The 25,963-nt window shown below is 37.6% G+C and overlaps 8 protein-coding genes across 11 annotated transcripts in view; 4 read left to right on the top strand and 4 right to left on the bottom strand.

Annotated features, from left to right (window-relative positions):
• The window catches only part of gig (TSC complex subunit tuberin), a 34,811-nt gene extending 31,737 nt beyond the window's left edge, over positions 1-3,074 (top strand). Inside the window, exons 34-39 of the mRNA XM_073076244.1 lie at positions 72-187; positions 615-691; positions 938-1,091; positions 1,536-1,676; positions 1,900-2,076; positions 2,745-3,074. Coding sequence (XP_072932345.1) covers positions 72-187; positions 615-691; positions 938-1,091; positions 1,536-1,676; positions 1,900-2,076; positions 2,745-2,963 — 884 coding nt within the window. The 3' untranslated portion in view covers positions 2,964-3,074. The remainder of the gene's footprint in view (positions 1-71; positions 188-614; positions 692-937; positions 1,092-1,535; positions 1,677-1,899; positions 2,077-2,744) is intronic.
• A 4,672-nt stretch (positions 3,075-7,746) lies between these two features.
• On the bottom strand, positions 7,747-8,570 carry mRpS33 (mitochondrial ribosomal protein S33). Of its 2 annotated transcripts, none has more exons than XM_073076241.1 (2): positions 8,516-8,570; positions 7,747-8,342 (listed from the first exon to the last, which is right to left on the bottom strand). In XM_073076241.1, the coding sequence occupies exon 2, from the start codon at positions 8,336-8,338 to the stop codon at positions 7,988-7,990; it is 351 nt and encodes a 116-aa protein (XP_072932342.1). In that variant the 5' UTR covers positions 8,339-8,342; positions 8,516-8,570; the 3' UTR covers positions 7,747-7,987. The 2 variants fall into 2 exon arrangements, with proteins under 2 accessions (XP_072932342.1, XP_072932343.1); XM_073076242.1 differs by lacking the exon at positions 8,516-8,570 and adding an exon at positions 8,411-8,431.
• A 209-nt stretch (positions 8,571-8,779) lies between these two features.
• LOC140744591 (uncharacterized) lies at positions 8,780-11,398 on the top strand. Its single transcript, XM_073076243.1, has 5 exons — positions 8,780-8,882; positions 9,429-9,535; positions 9,686-9,814; positions 10,082-10,185; positions 10,572-11,398. Exons 2-5 carry the CDS (start codon positions 9,479-9,481, stop codon positions 10,585-10,587), a joined length of 306 nt encoding a protein of 101 aa, XP_072932344.1. The 5' UTR covers positions 8,780-8,882; positions 9,429-9,478; the 3' UTR covers positions 10,588-11,398.
• Positions 11,399-11,753: 355 nt separating this feature from the next.
• On the bottom strand, positions 11,754-18,641 carry Sgsh (N-sulfoglucosamine sulfohydrolase). 2 transcript variants are annotated; one of them, XM_073076235.1, is made up of 10 exons: positions 18,501-18,636; positions 15,765-15,894; positions 15,206-15,342; positions 14,886-15,042; positions 14,600-14,774; positions 14,419-14,482; positions 14,016-14,330; positions 13,296-13,468; positions 12,914-13,043; positions 11,754-12,551 (listed from the first exon to the last, which is right to left on the bottom strand). In XM_073076235.1, exons 1-10 carry the CDS (start codon positions 18,595-18,597, stop codon positions 12,382-12,384), a joined length of 1,548 nt encoding a protein of 515 aa, XP_072932336.1. In that variant the 5' UTR covers positions 18,598-18,636; the 3' UTR covers positions 11,754-12,381. The 2 variants fall into 2 exon arrangements, with proteins under 2 accessions (XP_072932336.1, XP_072932337.1); XM_073076236.1 differs by lacking the exon at positions 15,765-15,894 and having other exon boundaries at positions 18,501-18,641.
• Positions 17,623-22,768, top strand: LOC140744589 (EKC/KEOPS complex subunit Tprkb). The gene is made up of 2 exons (XM_073076240.1): positions 17,623-17,906; positions 22,195-22,768. Exon 2 carries the CDS (start codon positions 22,221-22,223, stop codon positions 22,752-22,754), a length of 534 nt encoding a protein of 177 aa, XP_072932341.1. The 5' UTR covers positions 17,623-17,906; positions 22,195-22,220; the 3' UTR covers positions 22,755-22,768.
• On the top strand, positions 18,835-19,700 carry Pmm2 (phosphomannomutase). The gene has a single exon (XM_073076239.1). It carries the CDS (start codon positions 18,835-18,837, stop codon positions 19,585-19,587), a length of 753 nt encoding a protein of 250 aa, XP_072932340.1. The 3' UTR covers positions 19,588-19,700.
• LOC140744587 (enoyl-CoA hydratase domain-containing protein 2, mitochondrial) lies at positions 19,899-21,842 on the bottom strand. Its single transcript, XM_073076238.1, has 3 exons — positions 21,069-21,842; positions 20,597-20,932; positions 19,899-20,349 (listed from the first exon to the last, which is right to left on the bottom strand). The coding sequence occupies exons 1-3, from the start codon at positions 21,355-21,357 to the stop codon at positions 20,084-20,086; spliced, it is 891 nt and encodes a 296-aa protein (XP_072932339.1). The 5' UTR covers positions 21,358-21,842; the 3' UTR covers positions 19,899-20,083.
• A 605-nt stretch (positions 22,769-23,373) lies between the features above and the next one.
• raptor (regulatory associated protein of MTOR complex 1) overlaps positions 23,374-25,963 on the bottom strand; it is a 28,022-nt gene continuing 25,432 nt past the window's right edge. For both annotated transcript variants that reach the window (XM_073076233.1, XM_073076234.1), the window contains one exon: positions 23,374-25,849. The gene's annotated coding sequence lies outside the window, so the exon portion shown is untranslated. The remainder of the gene's footprint in view (positions 25,850-25,963) is intronic.

The raw sequence follows: 25,963 nt of genomic DNA, 5'->3' as shown, positions 1-25,963 counted from the left end.
ATTGTTAACTACGAAATAACCTGATCTATCCATGGCCCCGCGTGTATTGCGACGTGTGTGTGTGCGCGCAGGCGAGGCGCCGGCGACGCTGAACCCGCTGACGGAGCGGCCGCTGAAGCTGTCGGGCGTGCAGCACGAGCGCACCATCAAGAACCTCGACCTCGTGCCGCCGCTCGACACCTACAAGGTACCCTAACACCTTCCCCCCCACCGAACTAACACTCATTTCTACCACTCACGATATTATTCATTTATTCGCCAAATAAGACAGTAAAATATCTCAAATTTATTTAGCACTAGCCGACCCGGCAAACATTGTACCGCCTCAAAATCTATTTACCAAATATATTTCATATAAAATATAGCCTATGTTACTCGTGGATAATGTAGTTTTCGAATGATGAAAGAATTTTTAAAATCGGTCCAGTAGTTTTTGAGCCTATTCATTACAACCAAACAAACAAAGTTTTCCTCTTTATAATATTAGTGTAGATAGCAAGACAGAATAATATGTTATTTATACGCATTTAAAAATAACTATAGACCATTTTGATAATTACAATTAGTACTTCACCTCTCACCAATATTCATGATATACACTATGGATATTTTAGGTTGGCGTGTTATACGTGGGTCCAGGACAACAAGACAACGAAATAGCTATACTAAAAAATGAATATGGCAGCGTAAGGTATGTACAGTTATTATATCTTAGATTATTAAATTGAGGCTCAGGAATTATTTGTTATGAATTTTGTTTATTAAATTTTATTTTATTATTTTGTACTTTATAATTTTATAACCTTGTTGCACGTTTCACGTACTAGTTTAACTTTTAAGTAAGTCGAAGTTCGATTAAGGACCGATTATTATATACATAAATAAAGATTTTTGGTGTAAGTCTGGTTATTTAACGTTATGGTGTGTGGTGTGTCAGGTACTCGGAGTTCCTGCGGTCGCTGGGCGCGCTGGTGCCGCTGGTGCCGCTGGGCGGCGGCGCGGGGCGCGCCGACCCCGACCTGTTCCTGTCGCTCGACACGGCCGGCCGCGACGGCCGCTACACCTACGTCTGGAGCGACGACATCATGCAGGTGGGTACACGACGCGACAAGCTACTAGTCCACAACGAATATAAAAACGAGTCGCGGGACAATATGAAATTGTAGATATTATCTTGACGAAGACAGCGCAGGGCCCTCCCGGCACCCGGCCGCTGCCCCCTCGTCCGTTGGTACATAGTTAAGTTGCATAGTTACGTAGGCAACTACCCTGCTAGCATGCATGTTTAATGTTTTATTTGTAATACCTTAATTATAGATAGATAGATAGATATTCTTTATTGCACACTTCAATAGAACCTAACAATTATAATATTATGCAATAAAGAGCAATAAATTTCGGGGCAGTTACCCCTAGCTCAGGGAGATAGGGACTGCACGCCAACAGATTTCAATTTAAATTGTTAATCGTGTTAATTGTTCCTTGTAATTTCCAGTGCTTTCATATAAAATTATTTACAAACCCCTTTCTGATAGGTGCTGTTCCACGTGGCGACGGCGATGCCCAGCTCGGCGAAGGACCCGTCCTGCAACGAGAAGCGCAAGTACATCGGCAACGACTTCGTGTCTATCGTGTACAACGACTCGGGCGCTGAGTTCAATATCAATACAATTAAGGTACACGAACGTCTTCTATATCGAATTTCTATCGAAAATGAATGGGGCACAGTTCCTATTATATGCTAACTAAACCTGCGCGCAACAACTTCAGAGCGGACTTTCTAGTCCGCTCTGAAGTTGTTGAATTATACGATTACAGTCCGCACCGAACTTCTGTTCGGTGCGGACTGTAATCGTCATGTCTGTGAGCGTGTGTGAGCGTGTGTGTGTGTGTGCGCAGGGCCAGTTCAACTTCTGCATCGTGGTGGTGGAGCCGCTGGAGCACGGCGTGAGCGTGGTGTCGGTGCGCACGAAGGACGAGCGCATCCGCGGCCGCTTCCTGTCGCACGTGGCCAGCTCCGTCGTGTCCGACCACAACGCGCCCGTGCTCGCGCGCCAGCAGGCGCTGCACTGTGCGGTATGGACGCTTTTTGTTTTATATTTTTTAATGCAGATGTTGCTTTGGAGCACTAAGACGGAATGTATAATTTACCTTACGAGAATTAAGAAAAAATATTTTTTTGGTGGTGATTTAATAAAATTGATTCACTACTTAGCTTTTATTATCTATTTGAAACCAAATCAGGCTTGATGTCTAATTAATTATTAGGCCTGTCTGAGAAACTAAATAACAATATCTGGTAAGGTTCTTTATATATTGTTGTTTTTGTTGAAAGTAGTTAAAACATTTTAAATATTTTTACTAGTTTATAATTTTTGTGGTAAAAATAAATATATAATTTATACTAAATATGACTATTAAAATTAGTAGATATTTCTTAAAAGTCTACTAAATTTGGTCTTTTTTTAATAGATTAGTTTTTTAACCGACTTCAGAAAAGAAGGGGGTTTCTCAATTCGACCGTATATATGTATTTTTTTTATGTTTTAAGATAAAAGTTACATGTAAAAAGATAACCACTCTATCTTTATTGATTTATTTTTAATAATTATTAACGATGTTCTGATATTTTAAATCATGCAAAGCTGTAGTTATGGGTATATGAATTAAAATTTTATAGCTTTTTATTACCCATGAAGAATATGTTGTGACAGTTGAACGATTTGCATGTGCGTGTCGGGCAGCTGGCGTCGCAGATCTGGCAGTCGCTGCAGGCGGGCGGCGCGCCGTACGCGTCCAACTCGCTGGAGCGGCTGCGGCTCATCAAGCGGCTGCGGGCGCGCGCGCAGGCCGAGCGCCTCGCCGCCGCCGCGCGCGCGCCCGCGCCCTACGCCGCGCCCTACCAGGCCGCGCCGCCGCGCCAGCGCCGCCAGGCCATCGACGACTTCAACGACTACACCTAGCCGCCCCCCGCAAGTACCCCACACACCTCCCGGGCCGCGCCCTACCAGGCCGCGCCGCCGCGCCAGCGCCGCCAGGCCATCGACGACTTCAACGACTACACCTAGCCGCCCCCCGCAAGTACCCCACACACCTCCCGGGCCGCGCCCTACCAGGCCGCGCCGCCGCGCCAGCGCCGCCAGGCCATCGACGACTTCAACGACTACACCTAGCCGCCCCCCGCAAGTACCCCACACACCTCCCGGGCCGCGCCCTACCAGGCCGCGCCGCCGCGCCAGCGCCGCCAGGCCATCGACGACTTCAACGACTACACCTAGCCGCCCCCCGCAAGTACCCCACACACCTCCCGGGCCGCGCCCTACCGGGCCGCGCCGCCGCGCCAGCGCCGCCAGGCCATCGACGACTTCAACGACTACACCTAGCCGCCCCCCGCAATTACCGTCACCGGAAAATATACTACCAATTTTATGTATTTACTACATGTGACGAATATGTCTACGTGAGGAACATTGAAAGCAAAACTGGAATTTATCAAAATGTAATCAATAATCCGCACCAAGCTGCTAGTCCGCAGTCCGAATATAGAAATGAATCGCGTCGCAGTAGCAAATTGCAGATATTAGCGGGATGGCACAGCGTGAGAACCTCCCAGCACCCGGCCGCTGCCCGCTCTCGCCCACGGGTACATAGCTGCGTTAGTGCGCCCTTACGTTACGGGGTATATGCTAACTAAACCTGCGCGCAACAACTTCAGAGCGAAATAGCAATTTGTCGCGGAGTATACCTTGCTTTACCCGAAAAGTAAATTATTAAAAACCTTACAAAATGGCGGCAACACCATAGTACCATTATCACACTAAAACAAAAATAACAATAATACCTCCGTAGTCTAACCAATACTTCTACCACAGGACATTTAACATTGAAAAAGTATAATAAGTTAATATTTTCTTTTTCGTGCAGCACGTCGACCCCGCCCCCGCCAGCCCGCGGCCCGCCAGCCCGCGGCCCGCCAGCCCGCGGCCCGCCCCGCCGGCCCGAGGGCCCGGCGCCGCGCCGCAGTGGGAACGATACCAACACTTCTGAACTGTACATGTGCCGCGGCAAGGGCGAACGCTCCTCCACCTCGAGTTGTGAATGCTCACGTTTTGTGTTACGTCCCGGACGTGTGCTGTGGATACTATTATGATGTGATTCTGCACAAACTTGCGGTAACTATTCGAAAATTCCTACATATGAAAGCTGAGTACCTTCGTAGTTTTTCTGAATATATACTAAAATAATAATTAGGTATAAAGTAATGTTTGGAAAAAATGTACTAGTCATTAAAACTTGCGTGTATCGATAATAAAGAGGGATATGTACCTGTCATCGTCCAGTCGTATAGCGGAACGTTCCTGCGTCGCATGAAACGGCGACATGGTGCGTGACGCCCGTGGGTGCAATATCGGCAATGTATTCATATGTCTAAAGATACCTGTACGCATTTGTTAGGATTTGGTTTGTTACTTTGCTGGGGTTCACCACTCCGCCGTGCCTGGTTAATTAACATTTTATGTCAACTATCAACTACAACTACAGGATTAGCTAAAAACAATACATTAGAGATTTAAAACTCTCGCGTTATATGTTTTTTCAAAACTCAGCACTACAAGTTTCGCGGTGGTAAATATATCTCGATGATCGAATCATTGCGTCGTTTCATGGGACGCCACAGTGTATGATTCTACTTCATTCTACAGTTTTCCATAAACATTTCTGATCAAAAAGCAGCACATAGAACACAAAACGTAGCGGGCTTCGTGTATATTATCGAGTGTTGTATACGCGACTCTGAAGACTCTCGCCGTGCACGTGATGGCGATATGACACGTTGAATATTAAGTAAACTGCTTTACGATGTTATGTGTTATATATGTTATGTAAACGATAATTCTTTTAAACATCTTAGCGGGCAAAGGAATCTCGCGTGTCGAATTAAATCCTTTTTTAAAGTATTGTTGCATGAAGAATGTGACGCTTCTAGTTCACGATAAGGACAACTGATACAGTAATAAAATAACTGAAATCAACGTATTTTTGCTAAAATTAGGCCGTAAAGTATTGGCCTCAAATTAGGCCTAGCATGTGTGTATGAAAGATTCTTGATTCATTGTCTGATAGGTAACAATTATTATCACTTTCGCCGATTACTAAAGTACGAGATATAATTGACATATTTTTTGCGTCAATTATTATGAGATTTCAAATGTTTCACATAAACCCATTAAGTACACGATATATTAGCTAAAATAAATTCAGAAAAAATCTTGTATCTTTTGATTTCCATATATAAACATATTTCTATCTCTCCATAATTTTTATCTGTTAATGAAACACTAAAATTATATTTAATACGATAATTCGTATCACCTGAGACTGTATGAGCTCTACGTTGCAAGACCCTTATCTAAGGCAGCTCACTCGAGTCGCATATACAATTAGGTCAGGTAGTTAGGACCGCAAGAGGTCGTCGTTGTCGTACTGCGATTGCATAAACCTAACTAAAACGACAAATTGTATAACAACAAATATATATGAGAAAGTCAAATGCGTTGCGAATCTCGAAGGATAATAGTTTATACACAGGAAGCCTACCGGGGTGTGCGATTTACTCGCGAGGCCATATGATTGAAATTATAGAACATCTTATATTTTTTTGTCTTAAAATAGTGATCAGGAAAATCTCTCTAAATAAATCCCACTTTGATAATGTTTCAAGTCGCTCGTAAATCGCCTCCCCGAACGGCCCTTAACGTTCTTGTAATATACACTTGTGAATCGTTTCGATAATTTTCTCGCTTTAAATGTGTATAGCCTTATCGAGTGATAATGAATGATAACTTCTGTAATTAAACTTGCATTTTAATCGTTTGTAGTTAGCTAAAAATTTAATTGTTATGAATTACAAAAATAAACGTTATTGTTAGACACGACAATATGATGCAAGCTGGTGTTTGATGGAAGTAACACCTTAGAGGTACTGTAATCCTGGTATGTGTATATTTCTCCTTCGGCCGAGAACTGAGGCGTCAGCGTCGACGGTGAACTAACGTGTTGAAGTATTGGTGTATTGTGTATTATAGGCGCGGACTGCGCTACGTTACGTCTTACGAGACGTACTTGTACAGGCACAAAACGGTTGTTTCTACCAAAACTAATGACAGGCCTCGTGTATAACAGTCCACTTTGGTTTGGACAACTGAGCTATTGCTACCTGAATTCAGAAGCCGAGCTCGTGGCGGAGTGTCCGGAACCGAAAAAAAATTTTCTACGTCGATTTTTTCCTTTTCTATGGCGGCTATTTAGTGTTGGAGGGTAATGTAGAGATAGCTTCGATTCCGGACGCCCGCCACGCCTGAATCCTGTAAATTGCAACCTTGACAACTTTTCGGACCCAAAACTTGAAATTCACTCGGATAATTTTTTTACAAATTTTTCGTGAGATGTGATAATAGTGTAGCGTTTAAATACGATATCTTAATACAAAAATTATAATATTTAATGCTGGCAGTTTTTCTACTCGATAACGCTTCGCTTTTGGAAGGTTTTGATGATTTGATCAGGAGCGGCGAACGCCAGTTCTAACTGCGACGTCGAAACTAAGGGATTTTGCAATTGTGTAACATTTTGTTAGCACCGGGGATGTCAATGCACGCACTCTGGTGGTCAATGTTGATTTGTCACGTTTTTAGCCTCGATGTTACAATGAGTTTCCATTCTGTATGTAGACAGCGGAGCGCTAGTTGCTCTCGTCGAATTATGCTTGCAATCCTTTAGGACTCACAAGGACTGTAAGAGATGAGTGTTGTACAATGGTTGCAACCAATAAACCCCACATATTACTGAGTATTTTATATTATACTCTAGGTGCTACATTCGTTTCTTTGTCACTCACTTTTTCAATAGATACCCTTCCAATAGCGGTCGGACTTTATATTATCCAAAAGGATTGCAAACATTACATAATTAACTAGAGGAAAATTATTTAGGATCAAGTGATGTGCAATGTTGCAACTCGTAGCATATATGTCTGTTGATGTTTTAAAGTGTTACTAACTAAATATAACTCGTTGCGAGATGTTGCACGCAGCACCACTTGTCGCCTCGGATACCACACTTACTGTTTCACCCGAGCTGTTTATATTTCCTTCCGTGCATTAGGCGCATGGAGCAATTTGGATCTTACTCTGCACCGGTAATCAACTAATGATGTTATAATAATGGATGTTATAGGGTTTATAATTTAAATTCTCCTATTAATGTTTCTATATCTGTCGAGGCTGTATGTGGCTTAGAGTTTAATTTCATTATCTATATTTAGTTGAAACTGGGCATGTACAGTGGGCCGCGACGGCAGCCGCCGCCGGCCGCCTCCGCGCTCCCACAGCAAGTTGTTAAGCAGTTGAGGCATTTCTTGTTGAAATATTTTATGTAGCAATTTATTTCCTGACGAAAGATTTTGTAATCAAATAAATGATGGCTATTTTTTCGTATGTTTTATTTCATCCTTAATATACACAAATTTGTTTAGGTAATGAAACTTATCATATGAAAATGACCACCTGACATGTAGACTATGTGCCTGATAAGTGTACCTGATAGTGAGCAACAATTGTAATCAGCCCCCCATAGGATAAGTTCTGAGGTTGGCCACAGATGTGGATGTCTTTTACTTAAACACTTGTTTAAAATTTACATGCTACAAAATATTGTGGTTATTGGTCTGGTAAATAACTAATAATATTCTTTCAATTCAAACAATTTTATTTATAAATAATCTAAACCTAAATATATTTACACTAATTTTACTTCAAACAATGCAGTTCTTGTAACTGGTAATTCTTTGTCACAGTTATAAAGTGTGTAGAATTCAGTGTCTCTTACATATCCCAGGTATTATTTGTTCCAAGAATGCAACATAATTGGGGAAATTTTATTAAAATTGCTAACGAAACAAATACCACTTAAAAACAGGGTGCACAAACTACTCCTGTTTTTCGATATTGAGATACCTCCTCCACACCTTGACCTTGCCGCGAAGTTCCCTCAGCCGCTTCATCTCTTCCTTGAAGTCCTGGTGCTCGTCGCGGAAGAGACCGTACTCGCGCAACTTCATGGCGAGCCGGTGCGTCTCCACGTGGCGCGGGTAGTAGTGCACGATCTGCTCGTTGGTGTGCAGCGGCCGCTCCGCGAACATCTTGACCACCTTCATGCTCTTGGAGTTGGTTGGGATGGCCACCTCGCCGAAGATCCGGTTCGACAGCCGCTTCATGCGACGAGCGTAGTTAGTCGACGCGTTGATTAGTTGAGAGTATTTTACGTAATTCGTTGCCATTATTCTGTAAAATTGAACAAGTTAAAAAGTGAAATAAAACTCAAAGCGTCTAAATAATATAGCCCAACCTACCAAAATATAAAGCTATTAAAATGTAGCAAATGAGATACTCTCAAAGTAATCAAATATAGGCTTAATAGAATAGAAAATTTAATTATTTAATTCAAAAATACTAACCTCACACTTTGTTGTTTATTAGTAGCTCATATGATGACATTAGACATGAATGACACTTGACAGAAAATAGGAACAGATTAATAAAAATATAAAATAATTTAACGTATTATTATCACACATTGATTTATCGATTCTAGTTAAACTTATTTTGTTATAAATTAAAAGGATGTTTACGATAAACATTTTTTAATAACGGAAGAAAATATTTTATTCTTATGTGATAAACATGTATGCATTAAAACTCTATACGAAGTCTGTGCATGTATATTGTCAAAAATCAATGATTGCGTGGTTTAACAACTGGCAACAATTATAAATAATTGTTTTTCTAATTCAGCAGTCGAAGAAAAATAGAAATTAAATTGCAGTAAGTTATTTTCTGTTATTTATAATTGCAATTTGCAATATCTTTTACAATGTCAGCATTGGCCATAATAGCTACACTGCTCTGCTAATTAAAGTTAATAGAAGAATCTGTACCTATATGAGTACATTCTTTATTTTCGAATGTTTTGTGGTTCGACTGCAGGTGCACCATAGCAAACACTCTAACACCTACTTATTGCTTATACCAGCAATATTTTTATTACCTTCGTTTGTGTTCTGACTCGATGTATGTAGTTCACCTGAAAATTATGACCCATTACAACTTTTTAATCAACATCATATCGATTTATTGTTCTATTTAGTGGGTATTTACAGTTGTTTTTGAACTGGCTGCTTAATATTAAATAACTGACAAAAGATTAAAATGGGTGATTTCACTTAATTTCATTAAGCTATTTATTGTAGGCTAAAGTGTTCAGTATGATATCCAATAAAAATATTCTGTTAACTTTAAGGTGTAAGTGCTATCAGAGTTCTTTATGTAAAATTCAGTAACAGCAGAGTACTTTAAATTTTATAATTCCAGGTGTGTGAAAGCTGCATAAATCACTTGTTTAGAACAGCAACTTTACAAAAATGTCGTACTTTGTGCAAGAAATACCAAAGGAAGTGACAAATGCGACCCCTGCTGAGGTATGTAAAAATTGTACCTGATACAGTTACTATAGCCATGTTATATTAATTTGTCTAATTATAAATTGTTTTAATTCATCTACAGTAATTTCTTGATATTAATATTGTAACTTGCTTGTACTGCTATTTGATTTATATGTATATTTTTAGAACACAAAATGGTCCCTCAAAATGAAGATATTTGCTGTTATCTGTGCATTCATAACATACATTCTCCTGCTGATGTCTGCAAAGACTATTTATGCCAAGACACAGCGGCTCGACAAGATGGATGAAATGGTGAGTGGTAACTTTATTGATACTAGAAGTATTTATCGAATTTCAAAAAATAGTAATGTTACACAAATTAATTGCCCATACTTCATTTCTCCAATTATGAAGTCATATGAGTATGATTAAATGTAAATTTTAGTCTTTGAAGTAAAATAAACTTAAAAATTCAGATTAATTAATGGATTGTATAAAACTTACTTAGATATCCATTGTCAGTCATGCTTATGGGTTTATGCATAAAAAATATTATTAAGACACATAAAAAACTTTCAGGTTCTGAAAACTGAGGAGATGATGCACAACCTGCACACCATTGACCGCAACCTGGCCATCAAGCTGGAGCGCATCGAGAACATGGTCTATGATGACTATGAAATGTAAGAGCCTCATGTTACATCTACAACAAAACTTAGGGACCAGACTATACCAGTCACAGTTTAATATTTATCTTAATTTATAATATACTTGCTGACCCGGTGAATGTTGTTGCCATATAAATAAAAAAATGTTAAGGGTGAACAACCCTTTTCACGTAGGGGTATGAAAAATAGGTAGTAGCCAATTCTCAGACCTACTGAATATGCATATAAAATTTGATGAAAATCGGTAAAGCCATTTCAGAGGAGTATTGTAACTAACATTGTGCCACGAGAATTGTATTTATAAAATAAGTTTATTTAATTTTATGAATAACATGTTTTAACAACAATATCTGTTGTTCTCTGCTTAGTACAAATGTTTGATAATCCTTCTTGCTTTTCAGGACTGTTGGATATTGAAGAAAGTGAATGAATAGAAGCAGATGGATTATACCAGGTTTTATTTTAATTCTCCTTAGCTACATGTGGTGGTAACTTACTAAACCAGTATTTATTTGAACTTTATTCTATACTCTAGGATAAATATAATGTGCTGCATTCTAGGTGTCTTATTGAAAAATATTTTATGATTAAAAGGCATACACTTAGTAGCCACATAGTAAATGTTGTCTGATCTTCATTACTGCTTTATTAGGAGTACTCTGTACTTTTCATGCATTTAAATAACTATATTTAATGGTGTAGCTTGTGGTGATGTAGGTGGAATAGTATAGTAAGGATTTTGAATGCTCCTAGATTATTGATGTAATAGCATTAAGGAATATACTAGTCTATAGAAATAAATCTCAGTTATTTGTTATCTTATATTAATACATCTTGATTGTAATCATTTATTACTTATTATAAGGATACATTACAGAATTAGATACAATAAGCCAATTGATTTGCTGCTAAATATAATTTAAAATTTCACATGATAAAAAAGTAATATATTATTATTAATTTATGCATGTAATTGGTAAGTACTCATTTTATGTACTACCATACAAGGATTCATTCATTATCTACCTATTTTTTGAAATGTTATATAAATATATGATGTCCCAAACTTTATAATTATGTGCAAGTGCTTTAATATTTTAAGACTATTGATTGTGATAAATTTGCTTTTGTTCCTGTATTGCACATTTTAGTGTTGTTAGATTTTAATGTTCTTTATTTATCTTAAATTGTGATTGTACAATAAAATAATAAAACACCATATAATTTGCGTAATTGTTTTATTTAATTAAATATAATAGAATTGTAAAACAATTGTTACATACAAAGTCACAATGTTCAAGCCTCCAGGTTCGAATTTATTTATTCTAAAATATTTATATTCTAAAACACAGTTGTTGTTACTATGAAACAAAATGTTTTATATCACGGCGTGCGTAAATGGACGTTTTTCGCACGCTTCGCGTGCGCAAAACCCCCATTTCCGACCCCGTAATATAAAATTTTATACAACACGCGGACGAAAAATGTTTTTCTGACTCGTGTGATTGCAGTCCTCGCCTGCGGCTCGGCCTGCAAACTCACACTTGTCAGAAAAAAATTTTTCGTCCTCGTATTGTAATGTACTATTTTGGGCGACACACAAAAGTGGTGTGGTATCTCATAATTAAAATCGGTGACGGGAATTTGTGACAAGCAATGCAGGAATTTGTAAAATAATATTTTTATGCTACAGTAACGGCACTTACTGCAACGCTTGACGTCTGGCACTGCGTTACATTACGGCATTGCGTCGTATCGCTCTGATATATGTCGGGCCCCTATTATTTGGTAACAACATGAAACTCATTCATCACTGGCGATCCTATAATTCTAATATTATTATTTAAAAACAATAACAGCCCTATAATTAACATGTAGCTGTGGATTTTATAAATAAATAAATATTTATAATGTCCATTTCAAGTAGGTGCTAATAAAATATATGGAATGAGTATTTTATTTTTAAGTCTAGGCAATAATAACAATTCGGAGATCAATAAAATAAAGTCAAAGTATGTACATTAAAAATTTTGAGATTCATAAAACAAAATATTCTAAATCTAATCGAAGTACTCGTCTACTTGTTAGTTTGTTGTAATTTTTTATATGTGTAACGTTCTAGTTTTACAGTAATTTGTCCATTGTTTTCGCTCTTAGCATGATATGATTGCAAGGTTTGTAACACCATTTAGAACAAATATTGTCAAGGAGTTAGAACAGTAGAGAGGATATTTGGTCATCGAGTCCGTTCTGCAGCGGCAGGCAGGCGTCGCCCTCGAGCACGGCGGCGGGCGCGCACCGCCAGGCGTCGCGGCCGCGGCGCTGCCAGCCCGCCAGCCGCGCGCGCAGCGCCGCCTCCGTCGACGCGAGGGACGGCTTGCCTGACGGGCAAGGTGGAATTATACTGAATACGTAAACTGATCGAAATTACGCTTTACTCTATCGGCGAGGACACTTAGCGTAGATGGGAAAAGAAATCTTCAAACGAGGGACCTTTATTTTCGCTAAGTTTCTAGATATTATTTATTCCGGAAATTATTACAGGTTGAGAAAAAACAATTTATTCTAAGAAATTATACGGCAGTTACGAGAATATCCCTAAAGATCCATGGGATTAACGGAAACAAACTAAAATAATTGATGTATCGACGACGACTGAAAATAACTTTTTTCTATATAACTTGCATTTGTATGTATGTGTAGACACAAAAAATCGTACCTAAACTACATCTTATGGACTTACCATGAAGATTGTTCAACTCCAAGGGGTCCGCCCGTATGTCATAGAACTCCCATTGCGGACGGTAGTAGTGCTGCTTCAGCGTCTTGTACCATCGCAGCGGCTGCTTGGTGCGAGTGCGGTTCAAAATGTCCTGTACAATACAAGGCAAGTTAACATGCTATTAAAAAAGTACAGAAGTAACCGGTATTGTACCTATCTTAGTTTCCTAAAATACTTTATTGTTATTATACCATTTATTTCATAATTTACGAATATTTATTTTTTCCGTCTTAACGAATTCAGAGAGAACAAAGAAAATACAAAAAGATTTGACAAGAGCTTTAAACACAAATTGCAATCCAACGTGCCATGGTGCTAAAATTATAAAAAGAGCATTGCTAACTTGGAAGGTGGGCGAGACGTAGAGGTCCTGGTCGATGGGGAAGGGCATGGCGAAGTGGAGGTTGTGGATGAGCTTGTAGCGGCGCGTGCGCACCGCGCGCATCGGGTAGTACATCGTCACCTCGTGGTGCGTCTGCGACGCGAACACCGCGCGCGCCTCGCTCGCCGGCGGCTCTGGATGAGACACATGAAAATTTATGATCATTTTACTTTCAAAGGAACTTTATGCCCAAGTGTCCTTTTCTCCCGACGATGGGTTGACATATTATAAAACTTTTTTGCGTGCTTGTCAAGTTCCAGACGCAAATGTGGCTCGTTCAAAATTGTGTGATAGCTATTCAGAGTTCAGAGCAATCTTATGGTTTGTAGGCTCTTGAAGAAAAACTACTCTCAATAATCAATCACCTAGTGAATCATCAGTAGATAACCTATACATTTTTAACAAATACGTTTTAATATAAACCGATGATTAATTCACATAAAAATCAATTGCGTGGTCCAATATGCGAACTGACCTGGCAAACTTTGGTGGTACAAAGTCAAAATCTATTTATCAAATATATTTCATATAAAATAGCCTATGTTACTCGTGGATATTGTAGCTTTCGAATGATGAAAGAATTTTTAAAATCGGTCTAGTAGTTTTTGAGCCTATTCCTTACAATCAAACAAACAAAGATTTCCTCTTTATAATATTAGTAGGTATAGATGAAAATCAAACCTTTTTCTAAAATCGGCAGTAGACTCTTAGAATCGTCCTCGGACGAGATATCATTGCTTTCCTCTGGTTCCCGTTTAATCCCGAACCAGTCCAAGACGGTAGGCATGATGTCCAACAAGCTGACCATGGCGTAAGACGCTGCATGTTTCCTGGCTTCGGGGGCTGGAGACGAGATGAGCAGGGGCTCCCGGAGACCAGAGTCGTAAAGGTTAGTGCGACCGGATGGGAATGGGATTCCGTTATCCGACGTATATATTATAAGGGTATCGTTTGAATAACCAGCGTCTTCTAGCTCCTTGAGTAAAAGACCGACACCTGCAAAAAAAGACATTACAGTTCTATGATCATTGGAAAATTACTTTCGACAAGAATTTGTTCAAGGAGCAATAATGTTATGCGTTACCCTGGTCGAGTCTCGACATGGTCGTGTACTGCGCAGCCACATCCCTCCTCGCCGCTTCCGTATCCTGTGAATCCACATTGTATTTTACCAAACTAACAATAATTCATTTCTGGACATTTAATTTTAAAGTAGAATGCAAAAGAAAGTGATTTAAAACGACAAACATATATTCGTCACTTACCGGAATATGATCAGGTAATTGTACCTCGTCCCACACATAGTACCAGGGTTTCCAGTCCGGGATGAGCCCCATGCCCTCCTCGCCGGAGCCGAACCGCTCGCAGAACGGCCCGTACTGCGGCTCCGAGTGGCCGCAGCGGTGCGGGTCGTGGAATCCCACGTATAAGAAGAACGGCCTAGACATCAAGATAACTTTCATAACCGTGCTTCGTGTTTCTATGCATGTACGACAAAGCGTTACAAGGTGGATGAGGTATCTGGACTTAGCAGGTGACCTTTATCCTTACTTGTTCTCTTTCTTAGCGTTGCCGAAGAACTCCCTGGCAAGCAGCTTCATGTGTGTGATGTTGCGGCCCACCTGGTTGATGTGGTTGTTCTCCTCTGTCTGCTCAAAGTCGAACCGGTACACCTCCGCTGGCCCCACGTGCTTCTTGCCGATTATACCTAAGACAATGTTATTGACGGTAATATGAAACTACTTGGTACAGCCTCGGTAATGGTGCTGAAAACGCCCCTGTTTCGGACTCGTGCTTTTTTGTGATAATTGAGGTTTGTTTAATTTGATTATAAAAGTATAAGTTTATTAAGTATAAGTTCTCCACATTACCCGTGTAGACGCCGTTTCGACGTAGCGTGTTGGGCAGACTCTGCGTGTTATTGAAGGAGTTGAAGTGGTGCACGCCGTGGTGCAACCCGTACATGCCGTTCTGGTGGCTCGGCGTGCCCGTCAGCAGCGCCGCGCGGCTGTACGCAAACCATCCTATACTTCGGTATAATCTACTACGCCATCTTACAATACAATTAAGACAATAGTAATAGCTTCATTGGCGATATTTTACATAAATTTGTGCGAAATTGCAACTTGAATGTCCCGTGAAATTATTTCATCTATGGGTACGGTCTTAATTGTTCCTACCCACATAGTTATTAAGCTTCTTGTACTAGAATACTCGCACCTCAACTTTGCACGTGCAATGTTAAAATATCCGAAGTACAAAGGATTTTCAAATATACTTTTGTATACCCCGTGTATAACTCCTCTATTGTTTAGTACTTAATACGCCTTTGAACTCAAACCTGCAGCGTGTGAAGATAAAGTGTACTAGGTTTAAACAACATTTGGTATGTACCTAATGACATATTTAATTAAAATATAATATAAAAACCTGGGCGAGCAGCTGCTGACCGAGGTGAAGGCGTTGTTGAACACGACGCCGCGCTGCAGCAGCGAATCTATGTTGGGTGTCTGACATATTTTATTCCCGTACACCCCTAGTTCAAATCCTCCGTCGTCGGCTGAAAGAAGGATTCTTTAGTTTATAAACTTTGTTTTTATTTTGTTTAAAACAGCTTTATCTCCTAAAATAGATATTTACTTACTATATTTTGTGCTGCTAGTTTGTAACTAGATGTTATGTAGAATTATAATCGATTGAGTACAGAATAAAATATTTATGATAATAAAATAAATAAAGAGGTATATTATGTTAAATGGCGCTACGTATCGAATACTATCGAACTCATTAATTGGTACCTAATTATTGGTAGAATACCTAATAAATGTCTTAACCGTAATTATAATGTCTAAGTAATACTCTAAATAATAAAAAAAAATTAACAAAAAATACAACCGACTTCTATGTCACTACAAAGTAAAAAATAATTGAAATAAATGATGGTTTAGTACATATTTCTGAAGCCGGCGCTCAATATATTTCGTTGGATAGCGATGTAAACAGCGTGTCTAATATGAGCGCCGGCGCTCAATATATTTCGTTGGATAGCGATGTAAACAGCGTGTCTAATATGAGCGCCGACTTCAGAAATATGTACTAAACCATCATTTATTTCAATTATTTTTTACTTTGTAGTGACATAGAAGTCGGTTGTATTTTTTGTTAAAAAAATTTTTTCACCCTTTTTAGTGATGACATACTAACATTTATATTAATACAATATAAAATTGTATAAACGTGATCATCAATGAAGGTAAAGTTTAAATTTACATTGATTGAAACCGCCCGCTCGCAGGGCGCTGCCGCGCCCTGCTCGATTAGTTTTATATTGTCTTATATGTTCCAACCTAACCTAACTAAATAGTTAATGATGAACTGGCTTTGCAATTTCATTAAAACCAACACCAAATATCTTCAAACACAACTCAATTATTCCCATGGGTTGAGGAGTTACATATTTTGTCTCCGAGCCACATTATCAGACCCTTAAATAGTCAATGATGAACTGGCTTTGTAATTTCATTAGAACCTACACCAAATATCTTCAAACACAACTCAATTATTCCCATCGGTTGAGGAGTTACATATTTTGTCTCCGAGCCACATTATCAGACCCTTAAATAGTCAATGATGAACTGGCTTTGTAATTTCATTAGAACCTACGCCAAATATAAATCAAACAAAACTCAATTATACCCAACGGTTGAGGAGTTACATATTTTGTCTCTAGAACCCGCTCTGATCCTCATCATATTTAAATGGGACAAACTTGTAGCAATTGTACACACAAGAAATTAAAGGCATTAAAATAGGTTCATAAACGGCGAAGTTATGGCTGTTATATTTACATGGGTGGAGGAGTTTCCCTCATTTTCTCCAGAACCTATGGATGGATCCTGACCATATTTAAATGGGACCAACTTCCAGCTCGTCGCTGTACAATAAATAAAGAATTATTGAAATCGGTCCACTAACGGCGGAGTAATTCGTGTACATACATAAAAAAAAAGATACCGGCCGAATAGATAACCACCTCCTTTTTGAAGTCGGTTAAAAACATAAGTCATCTACATTTTAAGTAGGTAATTTTTTTTAGTAGGTGTTATAACCGAACTTTTTATAGCTAGTTTGATATATCTAGTACCTAAATGTAACGATGTCATTCTGTTGAGTAGAAAGTACTGTTATGAGTTGAACGACCTAACTTATCTTATGCAGCTTCGTACTTAAATGTAATAAAAACTTTAACAAAATTTATCTTGAATGCAGAGCTTAAAGGTTGAACGTTTAACGTAAAAATAAATTAGGAACCACCGTCTCACGTAGTAACAAAGTTCAAAGTTTCGGTGGAATCCTGTGAATGCAGACTTTCATCTTAGTCCTAAAGACTGGTAATTCATCTGTAATTGATTTCAGGTTCAACTTGTTTTATGTATGGAGCTGGTCACAAATGTCGATGGCGGCAGTGACCACAAGTGGATTAGTGGACTTCAATGCTGCTTCACTCTTATATAAATAATAAAAGCGTATTAAAAAGGAAACGCTATTTGGGACGGCTTTGAATAATTTTAGGTAAGTGTATGTATTGTTTTTATAGTTGACTGAGTCAACTTGTAAAAAAACATAAGAATTCGGGAAAGAGCGACGTACGTAAGGTTGATGTGGTGTTTAATTTGCTCGAAGAAATTTAAGATTATTTTTCCGATAATTTTGATTTTAAAATAATTTCAATTTAGTTCTGCAGTTATCGTTTTACTATTATATTAATTTATTTTGGATTTTTTATTCCGTAAAAATACATCAGTTGATGATATCCTTACTCTCCCTCTCCTCTCCTGAAACTCTCCCCCAAAACTTATAGAACATTTTTATGAACGGCAATGGGATTTTACACTTTTTTTTGATGTGATAATTTCGTATTATATTCTAAAACTAATTATGGAAAACGTATTAAATCTAAAACTAATTAAAAGCATTGCTAATAACAAACATGGATGCAAGCAATTTTCTTATTATTAATTAAGTATATCGAACGTTTCTGTTCGTATAGTCATAGTTATTACTTATTGTGTCTGGTGTTCCTTATCAGATAAATGTCAACTCACAACTGTCAATGAAATTATAGTTTTACCGTGAATGATGCTTTTTAGCTGATAACAAACTTACCCAATAGTATGAGGACATTTCGCGCACCATTGGATAAAACAGTTTTAGTAACGAATAAGCACATGAACAAAGTAAGCGATAAGCCGGTATATGCCATGACGCGTGGCGCTGTTGTGATCGCGTTCCGCGGCTTGCAACGGGCAGCCTGACGTATCAGCCCGTCACCGGTGTCACTGTGAAGTGAACCGTGTGTGTTGGCAAGTCGGTGAAGTTGGCGTCGCAGCCTGGCGGGGACCCAATAAAAATTATTGACCTGGTATAGTTTGCCTCCGAAATTCAAATCCCATTTTGTAGTTGCTAGTTCACCACTACCGAAGTTTTGTGGACCACGGCAATGGCTCCGCGCAAGAATATCCTTTATTTATTCGACGTAGATGGAACACTCACTAAACCGCGACAAAAAATAGCCAATGATCTGAAAGACTTCCTTCTCAATGAAGTGAAACCCAGAGTGGCGATAGGCCTGGTCAGCGGGTCCGACTACCCCAAAATTGTCGAACAGATGACCGGTGAGGAAATCACTAACGAATTTGATTACGTTTTCTGTGAAAATGGTGTGATGCATTACCGGCAGGGCGAGCTGAAGAGCACACAGAGTATTCTCAATTACATCGGGGAGCAGACTCTGCAGAAGGTGATCAATTTTGCACTCGGCTACATGTCAAAGTTAGAACTGCCAGCAAAGAGAGGCAATTTTGTTGAGTTCAGGTCCAGTATGATCAACATTTGTCCAGTGGGTAGGTCCTGCTCACAGTCTGAAAGGGATGAATTTTCTAGATTTGATATTGAACATAAAGTCAGAGCTAAGTTTGTGGAGGCTCTTCAGAATGAGTTCCAGGGCTCCAAGCTAACATTTGCCCTGGGTGGACAGATAAGCGTAGATGTGTTCCCAACAGGATGGGATAAGACTTACTGTCTAGAGCATGTTGCTGACGAAAATTTTAGTGAAATTCGCTTTTTTGGAGATAAAACAACGCCTGGAGGTAATGACTATGAGATCTACAATGACGCCAGGACCGTCGGCCACCACGTCACATCTCCTGATGACACAAAGCACCAGCTCAAGCAGTGCCTTAATATCAATTAAATCATTATTTATTGTATTATTTGTAAATTTCTTATTTGTATATAATGTGTATACAAATTGCTAATATTGTATATTCCTTTGCAAGTAAGTGCTAAATACATTTATTTTAAAGACTTGTTGTCTTTTAATAATATGATGTGTAGATTTGAAGATTTTGTAGGATGTACAGCTGTAGTAGTGTTATTTATCTTCTATGTACTGCCATGACTATTAATGATGCAATAGGATATAATCATTACGCTAAAGAAAGGATGTTTGATAACCCCAAGTACTTGTGATAAGTTGCTAGGGAGATCTCATAAAAACAACAATTTAATATTAGATAATATAATAAACATTAGATACAAAAATACTATGCTTAATTAAATTGTGCTTTTATAAATTGAGTACAAAATATGATGGTTTAACCATCAAAGTTATTCTATAAAAATTGTAAATATTTATTTGGTCTGATCTTAATAAGATCTGTAAATTTAATAAACATTATCTTCACTGGTCAGTGCCCTTCATACTTTGGTTTTCTTTTTTCAATGAAGGATATCATGCCTTCTTGTCTGTCTTTAGTTGGGATATTGATTTCGTAACATTTCTGCTCCACCTCATAGCCATCCTTGATGCTCAGTTGAATGCCTTCATTGATAGCTTGCTTTGCACATCGGAGAGCAATAGGTGCATTTGAAATAATTTCTTGAGCTAAACTCATAGCCTTTTCAAATGCCGCGTTTTTGTCAGTGTTCTGTTGAACTGCGTGGTTTACAATGCCTGAAAAATAATATTTATTTCATTATAAATTCATTTGGGTATGGTATATTCCAATTTGCAATGTCATGGCAAGAATACTTTTGGTTAAAGTTATTTATTACAAGCATTTTCAGTTTCCAATTTTCACATAATAACATAATTATGAGCAAATAATTACTTTTATTCCTCTGTTTAAGCAGTATACTCTTACAAATACTCGAGAGTGCAAACTAATGATGATAAGATAACAAACAGCACTGTTACTAACCAAGGTCCTTAGCTTCTTTGCCATTTACTATTCTTGAAGTAAATATCAACTCCTTTGCTATGTTGGGGTGGATGACTCTAGGAAGCCTCTGGGTGCCTCCTGCTCCGGGAATCAAGCCCCGTCCTGTCTCTACGAGCCCTAATTTAGCTGTTTCTGCAGCTACTCTGATGTCACAAGCGAGGGCTAGCTCCAGGCCCCCGCCAACAGCTACACCCTCAATAGCTGCTATGGTTGGCATGGGAAGGTCCTCCACCTGTATGAAAGTTTCTCTGAGGGCACGAACAAAACTTGCAACCTCATCCTCATTCATCTTAAATCTTTCTTTTAGATTGGCACCTGCAAAATGTGTCTTATTAATTATATTAATAGTAACTTCTTGGTAGGGAATGTTTCATATGGGTTTATTATTATTAAAAAATAATTAGAAATATTGAGAGTAATAAATAAAATATGTCTTGTTTAAGACACATACCTGCACAGAATATGCCAGGAACCAAACTATGTAGAATTACGACGGATATTTTGGTGTCCTCCCTCAGCAGGTTATTGACCTCTCGCATCGCCTGCACCAGCTCGAAACCCAAAGCATTCTTATCCTTGGGGCTGTTGAGGCCGTACAAGGCGATGCCTTTGTCGGCGCCAGTCAACTTCTGAAACACTATTCCTGAACTCTCCGCTTGTTGACTTATTTGTGTCGACAGTAAGCGAAAACAATGCGCTTTATTTAAGAACTTTACTAAACCCAGTCGAGGCACTATCATGTTTACTAATAATTCGTAAAAAAATATGATTATGTATAAATTAACTGCTCAGGTCACCGAAATCTTGGATCATTATGACCATAAAAATAAATCGGTAACTATTTTTAATCAAAATATCTTATCAGTAATGATAACGCGAAATGTCAACTTTAGCTAAGTAGTAAGTAGATAGGTATTGTCAATACTGTTATGATCTTGCGATACTTAAGATATGATTATTTTTTGATAATATATTGTAGTACCGCGTGAAGTACCGAGTTTCGAAATTTCAGCCCAAATTGGCCCAAAATCATATCGCTCTACATATCGGTAATACAGATTTTTTCAGAAGTTTTATCGACTGTATTATATCAGTAGTATCGATTTAACCTATCCTGATACATGATCAATTGATCATATTTATAATCATAGAAGAATAAATAATGCCTATCATTTTCAGAAGAATGATTTAAAGCAGCAGTTCATATCAAGGTATTACGTATCACGATCAATACTATGAACAGTATCTAGATCTATTGTCAGATTGTCCAATAGATGTCAATTGCTCCAATAGAGTCATCTCTTACCAGTAATTTTATGAATAAAATATTTAAAAATAAAATAAAAATTGTCACTATATTGATACTTTTTTTTGTTACAACTCCTACAATTTTATTCGTATATCGATCGTTTCATTTGTAGCGGTAATCACTAGTTCAGCCAAATATTTCCTTGTGACAGAGACAGTTGTTTTGTGCTGTGACAAATGTCAATGTCAAATGCATTGATTACATTACTTCATGCCTGTTATTGAATATTGAGTATTTGCGGCTTTAGATATTATATTATTGCTTTCAGAAAATTAATACAAACTAATTACCAATATGACTCCAGAGCCGTATACTTGTGATCTAGATCAGGATACAGAAACAATTCTCAAGATGTATCTGTTTGAAAACGTTCTAAACGTGAAAGATATAAGAAATAACATAGTCCAGGGAAAGTGGAACTGTGCTGCAATAAAGCCCAGTCTGATACTGGATAAGTTCCAAGTGGCAGTGGCGGCAAATCGCGCCGTCGTCGCTGAGAAGACGCAAACCATGGTCACACGGACACCGTACGCAGAAATCCTTTACAATCTATCCTTAACCAAAAACATATCACAAAGCCTGAGCAAGTTTGGTATAGAAAAAGGAAATAATCTACTTGTATGTTTCCTTGTGAAGCCCGGAAAGGATGACTGTGAAGAAATTGTGAACCAAATAGATGGAGACATGTGTCAAATAAGTGATTTACATAAGTTTACTGACATGGAAGATTTGAAGACAGCATACAAACTGAGCAACCTTACAGAAGATGTTGATTTACTGGATTTGATTGTTAGCAGGATGGTTACCAAGAACTTTGTCTCATATTAAACTAGCAAACAAGACATGTGATGTTATTTGTCACCTTTATTATTATAATACTGTGAAGTTCTCCTTGGTTCAAAGAATATATTATTTTAAGTTAGACTATAAGTATTATCAGTTTTGTTATTTAGACATTTTACTAAATTTTAATAGTAGTAAGAGTGGTTTTAATAACTCCAAAGCAATAATAATTATATATCACCTAAACACTGATGGAAGTAAAATAAGGTCCATATCTCGATTTTAATACAAGTGAATAAGTGGTCCTTATTTGGATGGATTCCATATACATCTAGCAAAAATAGATTAAAAAGTTCTAGGTAATAAATCAAAACAAATCTATAAAAATAAAATCTAATGACAGTGTTCTGCAACAACAAAGGGTACTGGTTGTGGAGGTGGTAGATTCATTAGACAATGCTGGCTGATTGTATATGGGGCAACCCCCTCTTAGTCCTTAGGAGTAACAATGCATCTATATTATGTTTTATATAGAGTAGATCACAGATTCATGAGTACCACACACCCCCTGGTGGAGTGCAAGTTTAATCTTATAAAAAAACATACAGCCTATGTATTGTTCTAACATTTTTAATTATAAAAATGAAGGGAATTATAAGACCAGTTTTTATTTATGTATCATTTTATTTCAACAACAACAATTTATTATGTAAAATTTACAATTAAATTACACAATATGTAAAAGCAATGATCAATTTATAGATAAATGCAAGTTTTATACAACAACCAACCAACCAAATAAACCAAGTCACTTGCCCCCATCCTAGTCTTGTTCATAGTTACACTGCTAATTGATCAGTCCATCTACTTCTACAAATAATGCAGTTATGGCCACACTTAAAAATATGGTATTACTTGATTTGGGAGGTTAATAAAAACAAATATTTGTTCTCAAACGGAAAAATGTAAATATTAACTAAACAGTGCTCTAAAGTAAATGCTACGTTAATATTACCCATTATTCTAATGAATTTACAAGTTCACCGCATGATCTGGAATAAAAAATCAAATTCCCCTCCACTTCGACATGCATGTAACAGAAGTCTACTATAATTAAAAGAACACAATATTTAGCTGTTACATAGTTAATCTTAATAAAATAAAAATGGCATCTAGTAACTATTGAATCTTAGGAACTTTCTGATTACTAATCACATAACATTTCATTCGAAAATAAATTATGTATAATCCTTAAAAATAATCATGAACTCGATCCGTTCGTGTCGCGTGCGCAACAACGCGAGCGCCACACTAACGTTGTAAACCTAGAGACATAGTAGAACACAAGCAGCCGATGGAGAGTATATTCTAAGTAGTAAATATATCGTCGTGTAGCACCTCTTTCTTGAACACTTTTTCGATGAGACATGCTACATAATAATTGTTAATATTTCGCTAAATATAAAACGCTCAAATAATTGTCTATACGCATTACAGTAGGAAATGTTACAATTATCTTAATTATCACCATCCGGGTATAATTTGTGAAACCAAACTGTAAGTTGCCAACATTTTATAAACTGTTTGATAAATTAAACTACAATCAGCGCGACAGTTATAACATCCCCTCACCATAAAGTGGCGTACTGCCCTCTCAGACAATTTTAATTTATCCCTAAATAAATCCACTACTATTAAGTATTGCAAATGAGGTATAATATAATAGCGAAACTAGCTAACATGGTAATATGTACAATTCACTTAAAGCATAATTGTGGATAATATGTATAGCATTACATTTGCCTACATGTAGCAAGTATTTCATTGTCCGTTTATTTATAAGTAACGATTGGCTTTGTATACTGGACAAGTTATTATATTGTGAGTCATCTGTATTATCCATTAATAAAATTATACACCTGCTTCTCTTCGCATTTCTACACTCGGTAGGCAGGTATGTTTAATATGTGCTAAAACTTCATGAGAACCGTATATCACAAATTGGTATCCCCCCAAATGCACCTCATTTCTTTTCATATGAATCCATATCAAGATCTTTCTTCAATCATATAACTAGTTTATTTGTAAATTTAAATTTAAGGCGACAACAATATAAAAATGGCAAATTACAATGTCTCAATTTAATTAACATTGAGATATTACCTTTGTTTTGAGATACATAAGAAACACTTATCAAGTCGTGCAATTTATAAAATTTGTACATTTTGTTAACTCTTGGCGACGCCGTATCTACACATAGTAAGGCTCGTATTAGGCGACAGGTTTCAATCCATTACAATGTTATTCCTCACGACCACAATCGTGGCAGCGAGTGAGCAATTCGTAGCACCATATACACATACATGCATTGCTTCACGTGATTATATTTATTCGGTCTTCGCAATAAGTTAGAAACAATATTCACTTGTTGTTTATTATTTCATTGATATTTTCAAAGTCGTGATTAATTTAAAATAACATTGAACAAATTGACCAACGATCAATGTTGTAGGGTGCAGTGCTGCAAGACTCGACACACCGTTTTGTATTATATCAGAGCTTAATTATTTATATAGAAAACATTAAGTCACTGGCCTGGAGAACGGTACGCAAGTCCTTATTATTATGTACTATATAAAATACTATTGATTCGCCTTTGGCACTACAATGGAGATGGTTATACGAGGCATCAGTAATGCATACAAACATTGCGGTCGCTACAGCGCGCATGGTGCGCATGAAATGTTTCAATATGGTATATATTATACTCATTATTATAGATTAATCGATTCAATCAAACTGGAGGCCCGTCTAGTCAAACACAAAGCCGACGTTGGTTGTAATAATAACATCTAACAGTTAATATATTGCTTCAATTCATATTTTATACCAAGATTTCGCTCTTTTTTATGCACAAAAACTAATACATATTTGAACTATATAATTAGTAAGATACATAGACTAATCATATGTGCCGGGATACATAAATATTATAGTACAATCTTAGAGTAAGTTGTAGTTGTTATTGTGTAAGGGCAGGGCGAGATACATGAATATATAGTTATGTAACACTAGCTCTAGTAACTACTTGCGACGTGGTGCAGGGCGCGTCTCTGACGCACACGTGTTTTGTCGAGTACCTGGAAAATAACATAATCTATTTTAACTCTATAGGTACATTGCAAAGAATAGAAAGAGAAGAAAGAAATAACTTTATTACGTAAACTTAAGATACATAAAATGGCAACACAAAC

The sequence above is a fragment of the Epargyreus clarus genome, unplaced genomic scaffold, assembly GCF_041222505.1.
Source record: "Epargyreus clarus isolate Ecla_fem2 unplaced genomic scaffold, WU_Ecla_fem_2.2 ptg000008l, whole genome shotgun sequence".
NCBI lineage: Eukaryota > Metazoa > Arthropoda > Insecta > Lepidoptera > Hesperiidae > Epargyreus > Epargyreus clarus.
The sequence above is the reverse complement of the archived record's forward strand: the minus strand, read 5'-3'. Positions and strand labels throughout refer to the sequence as shown.